General features: G+C 41.9%; 1 protein-coding gene across 1 annotated transcript in view; it reads right to left on the bottom strand.

Annotated features, from left to right (window-relative positions):
* Positions 1 to 18,871: 18,871 nt before the first annotated feature.
* ANKFN1 (ankyrin repeat and fibronectin type III domain containing 1) overlaps positions 18,872 to 20,155 on the bottom strand; it is a gene marked incomplete at both ends in the record, with an annotated part of 62,878 nt that continues 61,594 nt past the window's right edge. Inside the window, one exon of the mRNA XM_082008130.1 lies at positions 18,872 to 19,671. Coding sequence (XP_081864256.1) covers positions 18,872 to 19,671 — 800 coding nt within the window. The remainder of the gene's footprint in view (positions 19,672 to 20,155) is intronic.

Raw genomic sequence — 20,155 nt, 5'->3', positions numbered from 1 at the left:
AACTCAAAAAAGAGCTGAACATTTCCATCTCATAGCTGTCAATTTTATTCAAAAGCATGAACCGGGGCAAATCATTCAGCCTTTTCAATGCCAGTGGTGCGTGATCCGTCAGCTTGGGAGGATAAATGTAACTCATAGAGTGTTTATTGATTAGTTCAACAACTGTATAGATAAGATACGAGGCACTTGCTTAATGCACAAATTTTCAAGGTAAGAGCCTGATCCTGCAGCTTAGATCCTGACATTGGAAAGGGCTTCATTCAAAGGAGCCTGTGAAGTGACAGGAATAGCTCATGGATTTTAACGGGCTACAGAGCCTTCCAAAAGACAGCAACAAAGAGCAATGAAGCCTCTTGATTCCCTTGGATCCCTGTTTGTTTAGCTGCTGGAAAAGCATACCCAAAGGCAGCAGACATGAGCGTGTGTGCTCGCACACACAGGTATCCCAGGAAGGGATGCTGCCACCGAGCACCACCGAATGCCAATCTCCAAGAGGAGCAAACCCCTCAGAGAAAAGCTTCCTTCCAGACTCCTGTCATTGAGTCACTGTCCTTGCATAGGTCATGTTTATTCAGTCAGTAGGAACCGGACCCAAGTGTGAATGTTTGCTCAAACCAGTGGCAAAACTACAGTGTGTGCAGCGGGAAGAGCCAGATGCTGAGCTTTGATACAGAACAGCTGGAAGGGAACGCAAGGGTTTGGTTAGCTAGAGGACCCCATCTCACTCTCTCAGCCCGGGCCCAGGCCAACCTGTTCTCCAGCTGGGCTGCACGGCTCAGTCCTGATACGGGTGCAGCCAGTCACCACCTGAGCAGAGGTGGTCGCATGAATCTATGACAGAACTGAAAACTGAACTCAGAGCTCTGAAATCCCAGAGAGTGCTTTAAAACCCTGCTGTGCCACACACGATGCTGCTTATAATGAAACTTAACTTTGATTTGATTGGCTCAAACTACATCATTCACTGGGCACTGGGCAAAGAAGCCATTTTGTACAAGGAGATAAGACTATTGGCTCCTTGTCGAAAGGCTGCTTTGAAAATTTTCAAAACATCAAGAACACATATGCAGTAGTATACAAGGGCAGCTGTGGTTTCATAAAGAGATTTTTAAGAGACTTTGGGAGGAGAATCCAACAGTTTTCATACAAACTGGTTTTCTGCACCATGCTGTGTGAGCTCAGCGCTTGCTTGGTGATTATTCTGTCGAGTTCAGCTTCTTCTGTCAGTTGTTCACTCTGCTTTTTTCAGCTGAATGTATCAAGTGAATGTTAGTGCAGTGTTAGTGCAGGATCCCCTTGCAGTAGGCATGTCCATGTGTTCAACCGCAGTTCAGGGTCTGAATTCTGGATCATCTCAATAGATTACACAGATAAAAGGTGAGAAGATAAAAGCCCACTAAGTACAGAACTGGCTTGCCCAAGGTCACAAAACAGCAAAACTGAGGAGGGCTCCACTTTCCCTGCTTAGGACTGGTGCCTTTCTTTTTTATGAGTAGCATGTTGGCAGGGATGGGCCACCGGGCCTCATGGATTTCATAGCACCTTCTGATTAGTCATCAGTTAGAAAGGGAGATCCAAATCACAGCTGCATGAAAGGCAACGGCAGAACTCTACAGCGCTGCTAACAGTGGCCTTATCAACTGGCAATGAACATGACAACAAGAACTGTAGCTATGGGAGACAGTTTTGCAGCATGTGAAATATTGGCTGCTCTCTGTACAACTTCTCAAAGTAATCCTCGCAGCAAGAAAATACTACATAGACAAAATTTAGTTTAGAAGCAGTCTTCTAAATTTAACGAAATTTCTGCTTTTGTAGGGTTTCTCACTATTTTATCGGAATAGTCACTGTTTCTCAAATACCAGTTCTGGGGATAAAGGACCTTCAGCCACCTCCAGTCAAAAGTGTGATATATAAAGGAATAAAGCTGAAGGGCCTTCGTGTGGAGGAAACACATTTTTGATAATGAACCATTTTCTAGCATGTGCCATTAGTATCTGAGAAACAGACCTGAATTTGTGTTTTCACACTTCATGCTACAGCTTTTCACTACTTGAGGAAATGCCATTTGTTCCTGATGCACTTCTTTCTATAGTCAGTGTGCAGACTTTCTTTTTCATCTCTGGATCACGTTGATCGCACACCTGACAATGGATATGCAATGAAAGGAGACCGTTGCAGAAATATGACTCTCTGATTTGTTACAGTAATTAGATGCTAAGTAATGAACGAAGCAGAAGATTGCAAGAAGATAAAGGCAACACTTGCAGAGACTGAACATCATCACAGAAAAATGAATCCTCTCCTTGTGTTCTGCCAGAGAATCCCAGTGCAGCAGCATATAAGCAACTGAAAACTTTTCACAGGTGGCCACTTAGTGTATATGTCTCATTTTCAACAATACGTCAGCTATGCAGCCTCAGTTGAGCCTCCATTCATAGCAGGGCATGCATCCACAACAGCTGCAATTCAAGCCAACTGGAACTGTGCTTTGAACATATAAAGTCCTGATATGAAATATCAGCTCTTAGGTGACTTGAATAAACACACCCACAATTAGTGGTTACTCGATAATTTTGACTGTAGACTATCTATGTCTTGGTTCTCCAGCCATAAAACAGCATCACACCCATGATAATACTAGGAAAATAAAAAAATGTATTCTTTGAAAAGTTTAGTATTTATATTATCATAGTACCTAAAAGTTTGGACATGGACAGACCATGTTTGGTATTGTACAAATGCGTCAGAAAAAGGCATCCCTGCTCCCACAAAAGTTTATAGCATAAGTTAAAACCATGAGGTAACAGATGGTATGACAGAAGACACGATGAAACAGTACTGTCTGCTGGTTTGCTTCAGCACACCTGTGCTTCAGCACCTGTGCTCAATTCTTTTTTTTTCAGACAAAACAGAAAAAAAGGCTTTTAAAAGAAGGCTTAAAAAACTTCAGATACCGTGGTAAGACCCAGAAAAAAATTCTGTACAGCCTATGCACTAGGCTATATAGCCTGTGCTCCGTACATTTTGATGAACACAGTCTCTTTCAAAAAGTCAGTGCTGTGAACTGCCAGTGAATCTAAAAGTTTTAAATAGCGCTGCGTACTGCAGAGGTTGCCTTCATACAGAAATGATCACATATTAAGAGGTAAAAAACCTGTCTACATATATTCTAGAAAGACATGGCGATTTGAGTTTTCTACATAAACCAAAACAAAGTTATTACAGTTATTTATTTTTTTATTGCTGCCTGACAGTCAGCTGTTAGAGCCCACTCTCTCTCACGCCCTAGGAATATATACTATAAGGATTTCTCCCACCACAAGTACCCTATTAGGTGATGGCTTTTCCAGCTAATTTGAAAGGTAATAATTTATCTAAATTTTAAAAGAAAAGTTGTTCTGAATTTGCAGATCTCTGCATTCTCATCAAGTGAACAAGCAGGCCTGAGAATTTAACCATCAGCTGGATTTTATACCTATTTTCAAAGTATTGCAGGTATCTGTTGTGGGAGCAATCTGTAGACTCCCTTGAAAAAGTTTATGGAAATGTATTCTTTCAAATCATTACCCAGCCTTTCTCCCTCCCTCTACCGTTTCAGGACAGGAGTACGTATACAGTTCTCTCTTTTCCTTGGCATCTGGACAACTCTTCTACTGTCACTGCCCTGTAGTCCTCAGCTGGCATAAGAATTCCAAAATAAATGAGCGTGTTGTAATCAAGAGAAAAATATTGTGTCCTTGTGGTGTTGATGTTTTTGCAGCTCAGCTTCTCAATGGCCACCACAAGTTGAGCTGCATATTTCTTTACGAAAATATGCTTGCATTGGTAACTTGGCAGGCCACTCACTGAATAGACATTTAGCTACTTAACTGTTTACTGTTGCCAACGAAGTTCAGTTGATGAACTTGAAATAGGGGAGAAGAGGCACCTTGACAAGCAGTTAGCAAGCAGCAAGCAGGCAGGCCATCTTCATGGCAAGCAGACCTTTATTGCAGATCTGCTGGTCAAGAGGCTTTTATGAGCTTCTGTGAAACCCAAAGGCTAATAGTAAGAGCCATGTATTATAGCAGAATGTCTTTAAAGAGACAAAGATACTGACTGAAGATCTTCTAAGTTTAAGCATGTTTCAAGAAATCACATAAACAAAATAAGCCTCGGCAGATAATTTATAAACCTGCCTACAGGCAACTAAAGAGCATCAGCCAATACTCAAAACCAGCACGGAAGTACTTAAAAGTGTGCTGCTGTGTACAGTCACACAGCCCGAGGGAACGTATTACCCAGAGAACTAAAAGGGCAAGGATGGCATTTTTAAGGCACTCGCTGTTGGCTTAGCTCTGCCAACTTTCACTCCTGCCAAACCGCATCCAAAAAGGCAGGTCTTACCTGTGTTCATCTCCTGGAACCAACACTCTTATTGGGGCCATTCAACTTCCAGTATCCTTCACTTCTTTCAAAAAGTGAAGTTGTGTCTTAACTTCATTTCCAGTAAAACTGGATGCACCAAGTCCCAGTTTATTTATTCTGTAGCCTCAGTGCTCCTACAAGTGTTTTTGCCTGGGCCCCCATCAATTCACACCAAACCAATCTTCACCAAAACAATCTTCAAAGCATGCTAATTTGCACTTTCAACCCATGCCTTCTTGCCAGCCTAGCGGGTACAGGGTAGAGCGAGGGCTGTGTATTTGCTCATATTGGAAGATTTAAGTCACGACCTCTCACACTGCCAGTAGTTTTCCAATGTCTTTTCCAAGGTCTCAGTGGAATGACAAGTTCTCTGGCCGTAGACTGGGGCCAAGTCAGCACTAAGAGCAGGAGGAGATGCTCCCATACCCAGGCAGGCACTGCACAGATGGCAAGGTCACCCAGTACTCACTCCTGACGGGCAACAACCTGATCAATCAGATCACCTACTCATCCGCCAAACTGATTAAGCAGCACAGAGGTATTAGTACCCTACTGCTCAGGGCTCTTGGCATTCTCCAGCAGGGCTCAGTGGATTAGGACAGGGAAAGGCCATAGAGGAATAGGTACAGCCCAACTGCACCATTTTTTCCACAGCTGTTGATTTTTATTACAAAAGGACAGTGACTGTGTGTTATGAAAGTCCACAAAATACGAAGCTAATAATAAACTGCTAAGCATCACGTGGAGTCTAAAACTATGCTTCATTTCAGCGGGCTGCTAACATGCAGGCTATTTAGACTAGTTAACAATGTAGACCAAAATAATTCCTGTATGACTTAAAGCATGGGAGACATTAACTCTTACCACCAGCAGGACTAGCTGAATTATGCTGAGAAATATGTACACCAAATGCACATGGTGAAGTTATAAGGGAATGGGGAAAACTGGTTCTTTTTCCACAAATTTCACACTAAAGAGGGGAATTGCTATCTTGTACCATCCAGTATGAAAAAGTATTCAACAGGTATTTTTCAATTCGAAGAATGCCGCCATACAAGAAACATTTTCCAGAGTCAAAGTTCAATCCATTCTTCAGTTTTTCTTATAACTTCACACATAGCCCTAAAAAAAACCCCAAAACAGACCTTGGCCACACAAATTGTGCTGAAGTGTGACCACCTGAATTGATTTTTCCTTTAATGACTTCATCTTTATTCACTTACCTCAATTCTCACAGAAATCATGTGTGCACATGAATAATGCATGCGTAAGGGCCAAATACAGACTATTTTGAGAGCACAGCTCCTCCTAAAATTTTTCATGGCAATACATGCCGTGGTGTATGTATCTTATGGCATTGTATTAAGTATACTTCTAGAGTTCATCATAAGTCACATTTTTTGCTTTTCCTTACTTAACAAAAGGTATTGGGAGGCAAATAATTCCTTTTTTTTCCCCCCACATCCAATAAGAAATGTGAATTTAGAGCGGCATTTCAGTGAAAAGGGCAAGTCAATCTTCAGCAAGTTTCTCCAAAAGTTAATTTTACTCCTTATTTCTACTCAAAACAGCTCCAAGTACCCCTGCCCTGGGTCTCACAATGCACTTTCTTTTCAATGTTAGGACACCTTTACAATCAGAAGCATCCTTCTCATGAACATACATACTGAACAGGAGCTAATAGCTCTTAGTCACCTCTTGGCTAAATGAACTAGAAAGAGTTGCCTAGGTATCTTGCTCTAAGGTATGTTTTCCAATACCTGAGTCATTCTTATAAAGCTCTACTGATCCTTCTGAACCTTTCTGAAGTCTGACTACCAGAACAGGATGAAATACTTTACTACTTGTATTAATATGCATTAATATGGATCTGTATGTGGTAAATCTGGTCATTTGGCAAAGAATTAAAGTTAAAATAATTGGTTAAACCACAAATAGAGGAGTCATTTAGCAAGAAAAATACCAGTGAAAGGCATTAGTTTGTCACTTCAAATGAGATTTTTAACATGAAAGCTGAAAACTAGATTATTGCCTGCTTGGAATGTAATCAGGTAGCTGATGCTCAGTACAGCTGTGTTCTCTCCAGCTTTCAACAGCTTCAGTGGACGCTAAAATGAATCTTCAGTTTGTTTTTAAAATTAATTGCCAAAGCTAAAATATTTTTCCTCAGCATTGGTTGAACTGATTTTCTGTAAACTGATATACATAGGTATATGTAATATATGTAACATAATATGTAAATAATGTAGAACTTGTTGAAAGTGAAATAATAAAGCTAGAAATAATAAAGTAAAATAATAAAATAAAAACAATGGACCACTCATCAGCTTGCACATTAGTGGGCCCAACAGCTCGTTTACTTCATACTTGCTCCAAAGTGAAAGTTACCATCAAGCGTGTAAAGGATATTCTATTCATAAATGGCAACCGTGTTGCCTTAAATATAATTTTATTCAATGGACTTTAAAAATGCAATACTGGACACTAAATGCAATCACTACAGAATGTAGGAGACATGTGCATGAGATAATTTTCTTCTGAGTTGCCTCTTTTTCCGATATTGTGGGAGTTAGTTGATTTACTTTAAGGAAAAATACTACCAGAAAAACTCCAGCTGAGTAAATGTGGTTTTAAAAGCTTGTTACATTAAGCCTTTTATTTTACCTACATTCTTACCCAAACCCTACCTTGATAGATGCAGATGTAAGAACTGTGGTCTTTGAATAAGTCCCGAATTGTATATATTAATCACCTATTTATATTTTAACAAGCAATACAGTTTCAGTAGCCTCGTCCTTTGAAAACCTGTAGGCCCCAATGCCAGCACAAAGCTCAACACAGAAATAGTTACCATCTGAGCTTACGCAGAAGAGAGGGCTCCATTTCTTTTCAAGTACAAGGGATTAATGTAGGGGGAAAGTCAATATTGCTAAATTCATCCTGAATGTTAAAACCATGGACTGCAATGGCATGAAGGGTCAGAGATGAGTTTGGCCTGCTGTGGCCACGGCTATCTAACTTAATTAACATTTACGTTCTAAAAAAAAACCCCATTTGCAAGTACTAAGTAATATGGTAAATATGGAACAAATTATCAGCAACAGCAGGGGAGATTTAAAATATGCATCTTGAGTTTGGAGTCACTCAGAAACCTGTGGTGATGCAATCATTCAAACAGAGTAGTCTTTATGAGTTTAACTTTGCCAAGAATGCATGTGCAAACCATCTTCCAGAGACTCATCCAGCGTGGATGACACACAAGCTGCCCATGGTTGTTGAAATGCCTCATCCACATGGACCCATGCCTGAATGTTTTTGCACATCAGGTGTTTCCTAGTGATTTAGAGCAGCGCTTTTCAGCCTCTTTTGATTTGAAAACCCTTACAGGTTGTAAGGCACGATGCAGATCCCTGCATAGCGAATTTAAGGCTGGTGGTGATGGCTGCAGGTTGCTGCTTGCGAGGTTCAGGCTGGCCCTGGCTCTGCGCTGGTGAGCCGAAGGCACGCCTGCCGCACCCCACTGTGCCACAGCGCCCGGCGCCCTCGGGGTCACCTCAGAGCCCCGACAATGATAAATACCTGAGAGGTGGTGGCAGCGGCCATCGAAGGTTGGTGTAGATGAAGCGATCCAGGCAGGCTTTAGCAATGTGGGCGCCATGTCTGGAGCATGGACCTGCTCTAACGTCGCAGCTAAGGGCCCAGGGACTGTGGAAAACACCAGAGGGCTTTTTTTCATCACACTCGTTTATCCACTTTATCCGTGGATCATTCACCCCTCCCGCGCCCCGCCAAGCCCGTAGACCACATTGGGGTATAAATTCAAACTTGGCAGGGCACCCCAAGCCAAGCCTGGCAGCCGCCATTACCTCAGGCTGCCCAGGAGAGGGCGCCGCCCGGCTCCCGCCGGACGCCATTTTGGGCGGGTGCGAGGCGCGGCGGGCAGCGGCGTCCGGCGCGGCCCGGCTGTGTGCGGGCAGCGCGCGGGCGGGGCCGTGCGGTCCCGGCAGCGGGCCCTGGCCGGTCCCCCGCCCCGGTGGGCATTCGGGCAGCAAAGGCGAGGGGCGCCGGGCAGCGTCAGCCCGTGGCTGGTACCAAGGTCCTCGCCCGACCCTCCACGGGACAGAGGGTTTCCCGCCGCTGCGTGCTCTTGTCACCACAGCTGCATCGGAGTCTTGAGGCTGCTGAGGTGCAAACCTGCGTAACTGTGTGGAGCCCACCCGATGGGCGCAGGCAGTAGCAAACTAATGGAATTCATAAGGATGTACTGACTTAGGCTGGTAAAAATATATTTCTCTTTCAATGTAAAATACTCCGCAGTGTTGCAAGGTGTGTTAGATTGGTATGGAGGGTGATGTGGTTGTTTATGATGTGCAGCAAGTGTGAAAAAATCAGCATGGGAAGTTGCTAATAAATAAGATCCCAGCTTGGAGATCGCTGGCTTTGGGGAAAAGCTCTTTGTGTGCAGGATGGGCTTCGGCTGACGTCCTGGCGCTCTGAGCAAACAGGAGTACAGGGCAGGAGGAGGCTGCTGCTATATTTGCTGCCTGTATTGAAGGAGAACTCTGGAAAGCTGAGCAGTAAAACCTGTAATGACTTAGCTGATCTGCTAACCTCTGTTAACGGTCTTTTGTAAAATTCACATCTCTGGGCGTCAGAGGGAGGGTAAGGCGCACTCTGTGCTTCGCAGCCGTTTGCAGGCTTCCTCCCCGAGGTCCATGGCACTACCTAATCGCTGTCTGTGGGGACAGGCTGCGGAGCCGATACCGCTCAAGACCGGAGCGTGTATCTGTGGTCAAGATAAGAGTCAGCTGCAGGAGTACGGATTCAGGCTAGGACCTCTAACACATGTGAAATGCTGGTTACGCGCATCTTCCCAAGTAAAAAGGAGATCTGAAAACCGTGCAGGGGTATGTCCACCTCTGTAAGACAGGGCGAGGGGTCGGTGGTGCTCCGTGGCTGCTTTTACAAAGTTCCTGAAACAGCCCCCTCCGGCTGAGCCTGCGGCGCGTGAATTTACACCCGGTGCATCTTGCATCTGGAGACGAGCAGCGCGTAGCTCGTGTGCTGGGTCTGCGCCAGGGTTAAGCGCCCTGCAGTCGAAGCTGGATCCCTGGTAGCACTCATGATGGGAGGTCAGGCGCAATGAAAGAGCCCTAGTAGTTTGAGAAGGAACACACCAGCACCTCTCCTGATGGGAGGTCAGGCGCAGTGAGCAGGAGGGCCCCCCTCGTGCTGGCAGCTCCGTTCCAGTGTTTGGCCGGACTCCAGAAGATTAAAATAGAGCCTTAGACTGTCCCCTCGGCAGCACTGCCAGCCAGAGCCCTGACAATCCTGGAGTTGTACTCAAACGTGAGTCCCTTGGGAGCGTGGGCTTTACCCTAACAGCTGAGGCACTGAGTAGGTCGAAGCAAGCAGGGTTATTGCTCTTGTGACTCAGACTCGAGGAAGAGAGGGATCAGGATGGAGCCACGAGAGAGCAGAGGATCGGAACGAAACCACAAGGCACAGAAGGGGGAAGGAGCAAGTGTGCCCCCCGAGAATGCTTGAAAAAATCCTTGTTCTGCTGGGGCTGGGTTCAAAGCATCTATAGCCATGAGAATTGGGTGTTGAACTATTCAAGCCCAGGTTCTGATTTAGCTTCTTTCTGCCACCATTTCAGGAAAAAAGAAGATACGCAAAAAAATCCCAACATTTTCCTTTCTCAAACATTTTAAAAAGCAATGTGGGAAAAGGCAAAGGCCGTGCATGTTCTTGTGAAGAACCCCCATGTAGGCGGCAAAATCTTTTGTGGTCCAGAAATGGTCACATTTGAGGGGAACCGGAGCCACATTCTCATGCACGTGTGACTAATATTAAGCGCTTAAACAAAACACCTGATTTTCAGAAGTGAGGAGCACTCCCAAGTGCCACTAAAATCAACAGCAGTGGGAGATGCTGGCATTTCTCACAGAAGGGTGTTTCAACCCAGTCATCTAGTGCAGATTTATTTGTCACCACTTCATGAAGGCATCCACACGTGAAATGTTTTCCGTCAGGATTTTCAGAAAGTGGTTACAAACAGTGCTGGCCAAGACATTTTGGCATTGCCTTTTTTCCCCTGAAAAGTCAAATTTGGTTGAAATTTTAAAATAATTTAATTTGAATAATATCACATTGATTCAATTGAAAAAATGCCCATGTCACCAAATTCAGTAACATTTCCAAAACCAAGCATTTATATTTACTGGTACAAAAGGCTGTTTTGTCCTTAAATTGACTTAGTATTAGCTTATAAAGCTCAAAAATTGCTGCTCAGCTTACCATTTTTTCTTTGTTCCTGAGTGTGTATGTGAGCAGCAGAGCAGATGATTCTACCTGAATTTTTTTCCATCATATTTGCTATAATAAAGATGAACTGGAAAATCAGAATAATTAGATCTGTTATTCACACAGGTAACGAGCAGAAATCCTACTGATTTATTAGGACTAATTAATTAATATTTATTAATTAAAAACTTTAATAAAATAGAAACATTTTAATAACCCTTTTCTAAATGAACATATATTGTTTGAAAAGAGAGTTTGAAAACAGCAGTCTGGGGAAGAGAATAGCAAAGCTTATTAATAAAGATTTTTCCTGTGTTTGCAAAAGAAACAAAAAACCCAAATCAAACCCAAAGCTTTTATTTAAAGACAGAATTAAAAAATAAATTAATAGTTTGCTCAGCGAGATGACAGTTTATATAAGTTAATACATTTGAATGGAACAGCTAAATGGTTATCTTTTGCTGTCAGAAGAACGAGTCAAAAACATGCCTGTAAGAGTTAGCTCCTTTCCAGTTGGTTTAAAAGCATTTCAGTAAAACAGCATAGAACATAGAGGCAGTTATAAACCAGCAGTGTCCTTCAAGAAACCATGGCAAACTTGTTATAAAGGTCTGTGAGAATTGCACTGTTCACCTACTTATCTTCTTATATAAAGAAGAAATCTCAGCTCGGGCAAGCAAAACATACGAACAATCAGGCCCTAAAAAATGCATGTTACATGCAAAAATGCACCAAAGTGATTTAAGTACATGCACACAAAAATCCTTCTCTCTCTTGCGGTGTTTTTTCTACTTAATTTGTTAGGTTACTGTACATGACTAATTACTTGCATTTGGTTTTTTTCTTTTACTAACTTACTAAATGTGGTAACAATGTTTTGAAATTAAAAAATCAAGGAAGCAGAAATGACTGACAATTACGTTTTATCTTACATTTTAAGAGATATTCTGCCCTGCTGCTTAACTCCACTTTGGCTGTGGTTTGGTTAAAATGTTTTCCGTGTGTGAAAATATCCACAGATACTCCAGTAAGATGCTGTTATTCTGAAGCTTGCAATGAGTTGGCATGTCATGGCTGAAATACAGACATTTGTCAACATTTACATTACCATATATACTTGTGCAAAAGCTATGAATAATTGATGATGTTCTAAGGATGCTAGCCAGAGAATTGTGTCCCTGCTCTGTCACAAGCTCGCTGTGTGACCTTGGGCATGTCACTTATTCCAATTATGGCATTATCTGTACAAAAGGCAGAACAGTACATGAAACATTGAGAGGCTCAGGCAGTATGATAGTTGCAATACATATAGCAACCTGTCCATCTTTGAAACAAGGTAAACAGGGACCCAAAGCAGAATCCTTCCAGTTTCACTTCAGCATTCAAAATGGAGTTGTTCTTATTTCTCGTGCTTAAATACACTAACCCAGTTTTATACTACATTAGAAACGTGGCTGTGCTTTTCTGCGTACAAGAATTATGTGAAACACAGAGGAATCACAACGGAAGGGTGTGTTTCACTTTTATAAGGTAATTCCCTCAACAGGTAGTGTTCCTCGACTACAAGCAGATTGTGCATACCTACAACACAGTAAGTTTACAACGTGGCTTGAAAGCACGGGTTCACCCCAGAAATGCACAGCGGATTCTGCCTGGCTGTCACTGTAAACACAGAGCTGAAAGCTGCCGAGCCTGCCCGCAGCCCCCGGGCCTGGAGCAAGAGGGCTCAGTCTGTCGGCCCGCGAGGCTTTTATGCTGTTCGCTGCCTTGATGCAAAGGTGCTTGTATGCCAGCAACTTCTGCAGTTGCAACACACGGATTGGAAAGATGCCACTTCAGATCTGACTACCCAGACATCACTTCTGTATTAAGGCATTTACATTTACCTAAATTGAATTTCACTTTCTGTTGACTTTGATGGGAGGTTATTTTTACCCACAGACTGTGGAAGCCATGCCTACTTCATTTAGCTTTCTGAATATGCAGGCCAAAATAAAGATTTGGAGACGGTATTTGGAAGCTTGGCCGTAGAAAAAGTCACTTTCCAATAAAAATAAAAGAATTCAGAGAAAAACACAAATTACATTCAGATTGCCATGGATTGTAATGCTCACATACATGGGTACCTGATGATGGTCAGATAGAATCTATTTCAAAAAATACAGTTTAAAGATTATACACAAGTACACATGGTATTTAGGATTATGTGAATGTATACACTAGCATTTTTTTGTTAATAAGGGAGAAGGCTTGAAGTACATAATTTTAGAAGATCACAGGAGTTGTAAGAATGCAACAGCACTTCAAGTCTTCTACATCTTAAAAGAGCTTGGTTTCTATGATATTAGATCAAACAAAAAAATCTATGTTAAGAACATTTTTATGACAATGATTCACTTGAATAAACCTAAGATTTCTTTTACCAACCAATCTTTTTTCTAAAATAGTATTTAATATCTGAAGTTATAAAAAATATTTGTAGTCTTGAAAATTATTTTTATTGTCTATTTTATGTACTATACATGCCTCTTTCAGGAATTATTAAAGAAGCATGAGTCATACGGCACTCATTTACTCTTGGCTCATGGCCATCCTCAAGATATATTTTTCTCTTTTCAAACCATTTGCAGGTACATATGCATGAAAATATTGTTGTGTCAAGTCCCAAGATCACACTTAGCACAGCATACATTGTTCATCTATGTATTTACAAAGTTTTAAAGCACATAAAATTGTGCATTATTATGTACCAAAGTTTGAACTTTAACATATGCTTGGTTGCATATATAGCAACAAGTTACAATAAAAATCTGAACAAAGACAACCAATAAACAGCCAAATTGCTATGTACAAACAAGGCAGGAAGCAATTAAACACTGCCTTGCACATTTCACTTAAACTACTTTTTCGCTGAAGGGAAAAAACCAAACAACTCCTCTTCCCCTCCCCCAAGTCCCCAATAACCTTAAAGAGTCTTCATTTTTATCAGCGAAGTAACTGGAACTGCCGTTGCATTCAGTAGGGGTTCGTTTGCATAATGTGGGAGAGAAATTTGGTCCCTGTTACGAAGTGTAGCAATATATTATGCAGCATGTGTCCCCCACCCAGTACAACGGCTAACACAGCAGCATGGTGGGCTCGTGCTCTGAGCCCGGCTCCGACAACAGTCTCTGTGACCTCTGGGATAATATTCCATGAGAGAAAAACCCTTCTGTCTTCCTCACGTGTAGCATTTTTTACACCAGCATAAATGTGTTGTTTTCATGATGGCTCCACTGATACAGATCCTCAGCTGCATCGAGCCAGCCTTGCGAGCGAGTGGAGGTGTGCTGGTTTATGCAAGGTAATGCCTGACTCAGCTTCAGTGGAACTACTCTCGATTTACACTGGTGCAAAGGAACCTGGAGTGAGGTCCAAGGACAGCAGGATTGGGCCCAAACTGACCTTTCTATAAAGTAAGAGACAAAAAGTCTGTGTGTTTACCTTAAAGTCTGCCTAATAAATTACCACAGTTCACAGTAATAAGGTAGGTTAGTGCTACACCAGCCACTTTCCCTCATGTTAGATCAATTTCACATAGCTATTCCAGAAAAGAACACAAAAATAACAATAAACATAAAAACCCTATTATTATTATTTGACCAGCAAAATAGGAGGTTTCCTGTAGCCTAATGACAGACAAGCTTAGTAACTCATCACCCTATTATAGGATGACTGGTTTAAAGGCTAAATCTTGCCCGGATTCTGTGGTACGGAAAGGCTGAGGAAGGTATTCTAGCGCGGCTCTTCGCCCACCCCGAAAGCCCAGCATGACAGACAGCGAGCTGAGTCAGCGCACGCAGATACCGGCACTGCGGAGAGATGATCGCTGAGCTTTCAGCGGTACATGGGGCCTGCTCCGAAGCCCTGTCAAATCCACAAAACAGCTCCTAAAGACTTTGGGAATGCTTACGGAGCAGAAAGAAGAGAGGGCTGCAGTTGGTGCCTGCACAGGAGAGGCCAAAGCGCACTTCCAGACTGGAACTTGCAGCCCACCTTGGGGAACGTTGCCCTTGGTTTTTGCAAAGCATATACGGGGCCAACAGCTCTGCTTCTCACTTCTGGGCATGATATAGCCTTATGAATTCTACTCCATGGAATCAAAACATAAATTATACTTACAAATAAAGTACTCTAGCTATTTAATGTTTTTCTGTAGTGGAAAAATCAGAGACCCAACCTGATGAAATCTCTGTTGTCTGAAAATTCAAGGCCTCTTTACTAAAAATACTTTTTGCTGATGGCAAAGTTCAACACCTCAGAGAAATTCAGAGTAAGTTTCCAAGCTGTATACCATATTTTCAAATACACTATACCCTTGTTGTTTGTAAGGCTCTATTGAAGTTTTACGTAACAGTCATGAGCCATGCATTTAAACACCTTAAAAGAGTTGACCAGCAACTTAATGCATTTCTTTATACCATAGAGAATTTAAAGATGCACCATCTCTTTCCAAAACACTCTAAACATAAATGTTCAGGATAAAATATTCCATCTTCCGCCTCCCCCTTTAATGCCTGTATTTAAAAATATTAATTTATAGATTTCTCTGTGTGTGCTATTACTATATAGAAAACCCAATTGTTAATTAATACCTAAAGGCAAAGACAAAAAAACATACAAGCATGGGAAATAAATGCTTGAGCCACAGGTTTCGTGAGGCAAACTGTCCATGGGCAGACTGCCTTCTTGTGGATGCAAAGAATTTTCAGTGAAAACCTTGCAGCATTACCTGTATCTCCCTTCCTACCAGCAGAAACAGGAAAGTTTTAGACCATAGGAGATGATATTTTTTTTTCTGTGGAGTCATAATATTAAAGCACTATATTCTTTTCTAGCCAGTCCAAGTGTTGCCTAGAAATAGGAGGGACTGGGTTCAGCCCAGGTGAAAATATACTCCCTGGAAAATGCAGAACAAAGGTTCTGTGGCAAGATAGATTAGTAAGAGAGAGAGAGAACCAGAAGCTTGCAAAGCCTAAGTACCCATTTTAGAGCAGAGCTTCAGCTGATATAAAGTGGGTACAGAATCATTTGAATGGGCTGTCTGCTGGCTAATGAAATTCTAGTATGCTGTGTGCTCCGAGCCACAGCATTTCCCATTTCTGTGCAAGAATCGTTGGACGGGCACCCAAGCTCAACCTGGAGAAAGGGCTCCTAGTAATTAAAGCAAAGGTCTGAGTTCCTAATTTTAATTTGATTTCTGACTGTGCACCTTTACTCTGAGCTCTGCTGAGAAGAGTCACTCATGCCTTTATGGAGTGGGGATAACAGTGCTGTATTTTGCAGGATTCTTCTGAATTGTTGTAGTTGCTTGTGAAATGTGTGAGTGATCTTCCTGAAAGAACTGCAGGAGTGTTATGATTAGTATTATGACAGTACTTGAAAGGCACTGCTTTCTACTATTTATTTATCTCTGGATATTCATTACTATTCTTTTAAGGAGCTGGTTTACTCAGTCAGCCACTGAAAAGAACACATATTTCTACCAAAAGATAATTCAGTGCTTTATAAGCAGAAGTATTTAAAGTCAGAACTATCAATTACTACTTTGACTGTTAAAGTATGTGGAAGAACCTCAATCTAGAGGTAATAGGATCAAGGAAGCATGCCCCATTGGCCATCACATAAACACTACTTCCATATAACAAGGTTAAAATCAAGATGGGGTAGATTGTGGCTGGCATTTGCACTCCCAGAATCAAATTCCATCTTACCCCAGAATATTATGATGAAGACAAGTCCTTTCTACCACTAAAGAATCTAGGTCTTTGTTAGATATATGACGACTACTGGAAAAGTGCAGCAGCAGGAGTAGATAACAGAGATTTTTACATCCTTATCTAACCAACAGTGTGTACCTGTTCTGCTGTAGATTTTGCTACTTCTTGCCCTCACTGTTCCTGAAGAGCCAAAGTAAGGTGGGTTTCATTTAGGAACAGCTTGTTTTATCTCGTCACTTCCTGCAAAAACATATGGCCTCAACATATTTTTATTCTTTAATAGACAGTTTTATGGCAGTTTTACTTAGAAGCTAAACAGATTAGGGGAGCCTGGGCTAGGTGCTGTATGCTAGAAAACAATGCAAATTATTTTGACTTCCGAGTATGAGCATTACATTGTTCTGGCTCTTCCTGGTGAAAAGCCTTCTGCTAATGAACATAATCTAATGTAACAAGCTGCTACTGCCTTCATTGACAGTAAAACATAAAACATCACTGGTTCTATGGTGTGTGAGTCAAGTTTTCCCCATGCAGTTCCATGTGGCATAAACCATACAATGTATGTCCTTCTAACTGCAAATTGGCACTGAGACTTCTGCTCCCCCCCCACATCTTCTCACCCACAGGAATTTTCAGTATGGGTCTCATTCAAAGCCTGTGGAAGTGAATGGAAGCCTTTCCATCCTCGCTGAGCTTTGGATCAGGTAATGAATGAATATTTTTGGTGCAAAAAGTTAACTTCCCACTCCCAAAAAGAGAAGTTACAAAATGTAAATCCCTTGTAGAAAGTTTTTGCCCTTATATCACTGCAAAGACTCTTCTTGGCTTCCACGTACTGACCAAGCATAAAGTAGTGAATAACATTTATTTTTGAATTTATGGATTGAGTTCACAGGGATTTTAATAGCACCGGGGTTATGGAAGTGCTATTTTAATAAGGACCACAGATCATGGGCCCAAATCCTTACCTTTACCTCAAGGACTTGTAAACTCAACTATTTAACTCAAATCTCTTTATTGGAGGCCTTAGAATGTATCCACCTGGAGGCTGAAAAATTGAAAGGTAGAAGGCTGCGCAAACATGGAGTGAGGGAGTTTAACCAGCAGGAATGTGGCCCGTAAAATTAAACTTCAAGAACTGTTGAAGAAAAATTAAAGCTTGTGCAACAGCTGGGGTTTCTCTCCACATTAGTTCATTTCTTAGTGACTCAAATGTTATGGTTCTCATTAATACAGATTTAATATTTGAGATCATCTTCTGTAGTACTATAAGTCTTACTCTGGTTGCAAAGGACAAAATCATGACTCACTGCTCTGCCTTTAGACAAATATGGCATGCTAAAACACCACCTCCCACCCTTCTTATGATATTAATATTTATTGGTGGCTCAAATAAAAAACCTTAGATGCAAACTGCACCCCAAATTTCCCAAATCTGAATTGCCAGAATATCCCAATTTCAGACGTGGTGATCAAATACCCCTGAAGCTACAGTGAATATTCATGAACAAAAGTGGGGCATTTCTTTCCAATGGGTGTATGAGAGTACCGCCAATGTGAAGAAACGTGCTCCTGTGTGGTGGGTAGAAGAAAAGACCAAGGTTTGCTTCAATCTCACTTGGACCCTGCATATTATTCCTTTAGAACCTGGGCTCATTCTGCCTGCTCTTGACCTCAGAGGTTCACCTCCTATGCTTTTAAAATTACTTGCTGCTTATATAAGATGAAATCTAAGCTCCTGAAAAAAAACCTGCTGTGATAATTATGTCAGGCTCTGACAGCATTCAGAGATAGTGTTGACTGCATTTTCTAGATACTGAAAGAATTTTCATTTCCCTATAAGTGGCTAGAAACTCTGGGTTCACCGTGCTACTAGGCCAGTTAGCACTTTAGTTATATGCAACCTAAATCCATTCAAGAAGGCCGAGAAGTGGAAAAAAAATATAGGAAGTGGTGGAAAACAGGATAATAGAAGTTTAGGACACAGTCGTAACATGACGACACCAATGTAACTGTAACTGATGTTACAGTTTCTGCTAACTTGCAGGCAGAACCACTCATGCTTAAAATTTTGCATGCTCAGAGATATATGGAAATCAAGAGAACTGCAAAACCTGATTAGTAGATTTGCAGCCACAGATTGTTCTGTTATGTGGTAACTGTTCTGACTCTACCTGCAAAACTGCAGATGCCATTAATAAGGCTTGCATCATGACAGATACCCCTGTATGACCAGAAATCCAGTGATGAAGTCAAAAGATCAGGATTCATTTGAGTAGCACGAGTTGCTGTTTCAGGAGCTGGATTTTCACAAGTGGTTTTGAAAGTATGGCCCTATATGCATAATGCTCACTATCTCATTGTGGAGCGATGGGAAGCAATGCAGAAGTCTGGGGTTAAAGTGTGCTGCTGAAGACTTCTGAGACAGCAGAACCCGACTGGTCATCTGGACCCATTATCTGTTGCACAGCATTGGGCACATCCCTTTGTTCTACAGATTTTGTGCTCGTTGCCCAGGACTTGCCCTCTTCACCCAGAAATGTTGTTTTATAAGGCTCCACATGTATCCTATGGACATTCTGCCTTGATTCCTCGTACTTGCCTTTCCCATCTTCTGGAAGGCTGGATGCATGAGGTAAGAAAGTGCTCCGAGACCCATCAATGGGAATCTTTAACTGCTCACTGGAGGTAGGTTCTTGAGACAAATCTGAAGATCTCATGAGATGCTGAGTATACACGCCTTCAGACAGAGAGCCAGACTGTGTCTCGCTGTGCACACGTAACCAACGATGATGCCGGCTGAAGTAGTTGTAATGTTGATTTTTCCCTAGCTTTTTTTTCCCTAAAAAGCTCAATGGCTGCTTGGAGCTAGAGGACTTGTCTACACTTTTCGACATTGTTAGCCCTGACATTGTTAGATTGCTCATATACTCTGTGCAATATTCAGCATTAGTATCAAAGGCACTACGCTCTGCCAGGCCTTCTTTCAATGTTAGGCAAGGCTTCATGTCATGGACTTGCAGAACATCAGGTGCACTGCCACCCAGGCCACTGCCTGCCTGCTGGGATATGTCATGTGAGGAGGAGTAAATCAGGTCTAATTCTCTGGGGCTTAATGCATCACTGGAGTCATAGTCACTGTCAGTTGGAAGGAATACTTCAGAGCAGCCTTCTTCATCTGAGCCGGGCTGGGAATCTGCAAAGAGAACTGATTAACATTAAGACGACAGGAACAGGAGAGAAATTGCTTAACTGTGAATTATGTATTTTTTTTCTTAATTCAGAATCAAATCTACAGTTCTGAAAATGTATGTGTGTTTCCTCTGTGGAATTGTCCATGGGCCTAGGTGACAGTAAAGACAGTAGTCGGGGGGATGTACAGATGTGTTAGAGAGGTGGTGGTAGAATTAGGAAAACCAAAAAGGATTCATTTACTATATTAAGTACAGGGAAGAATTTGAATTTGAATTCGGGCTAACTGCTGAAAGGATCTGTTTGCTTTTATCTTGTTTTCACCAAATTTTGTACAGATGGAGATTTGTGAGAGAGAAAGAACTCTAATCCAGGTTCTGTTTTTGTTAAAGATGTCAGTTGAGTTACTCCAGATTTATACCCCTATAACTGTGAATGGAGTGCAACTGTGTGTGTGCGTAAGAGGCTTGAGGCAAGACATGGAGGTA

Source organism: Phaethon aethereus (assembly GCF_964289735.1).
Source record: "Phaethon aethereus genome assembly, chromosome: 18".
In the NCBI taxonomy this organism is placed as follows: Eukaryota; Metazoa; Chordata; class Aves; order Phaethontiformes; family Phaethontidae; genus Phaethon; species Phaethon aethereus.
This window is presented reverse-complemented; position numbering and strand designations above follow the sequence as displayed.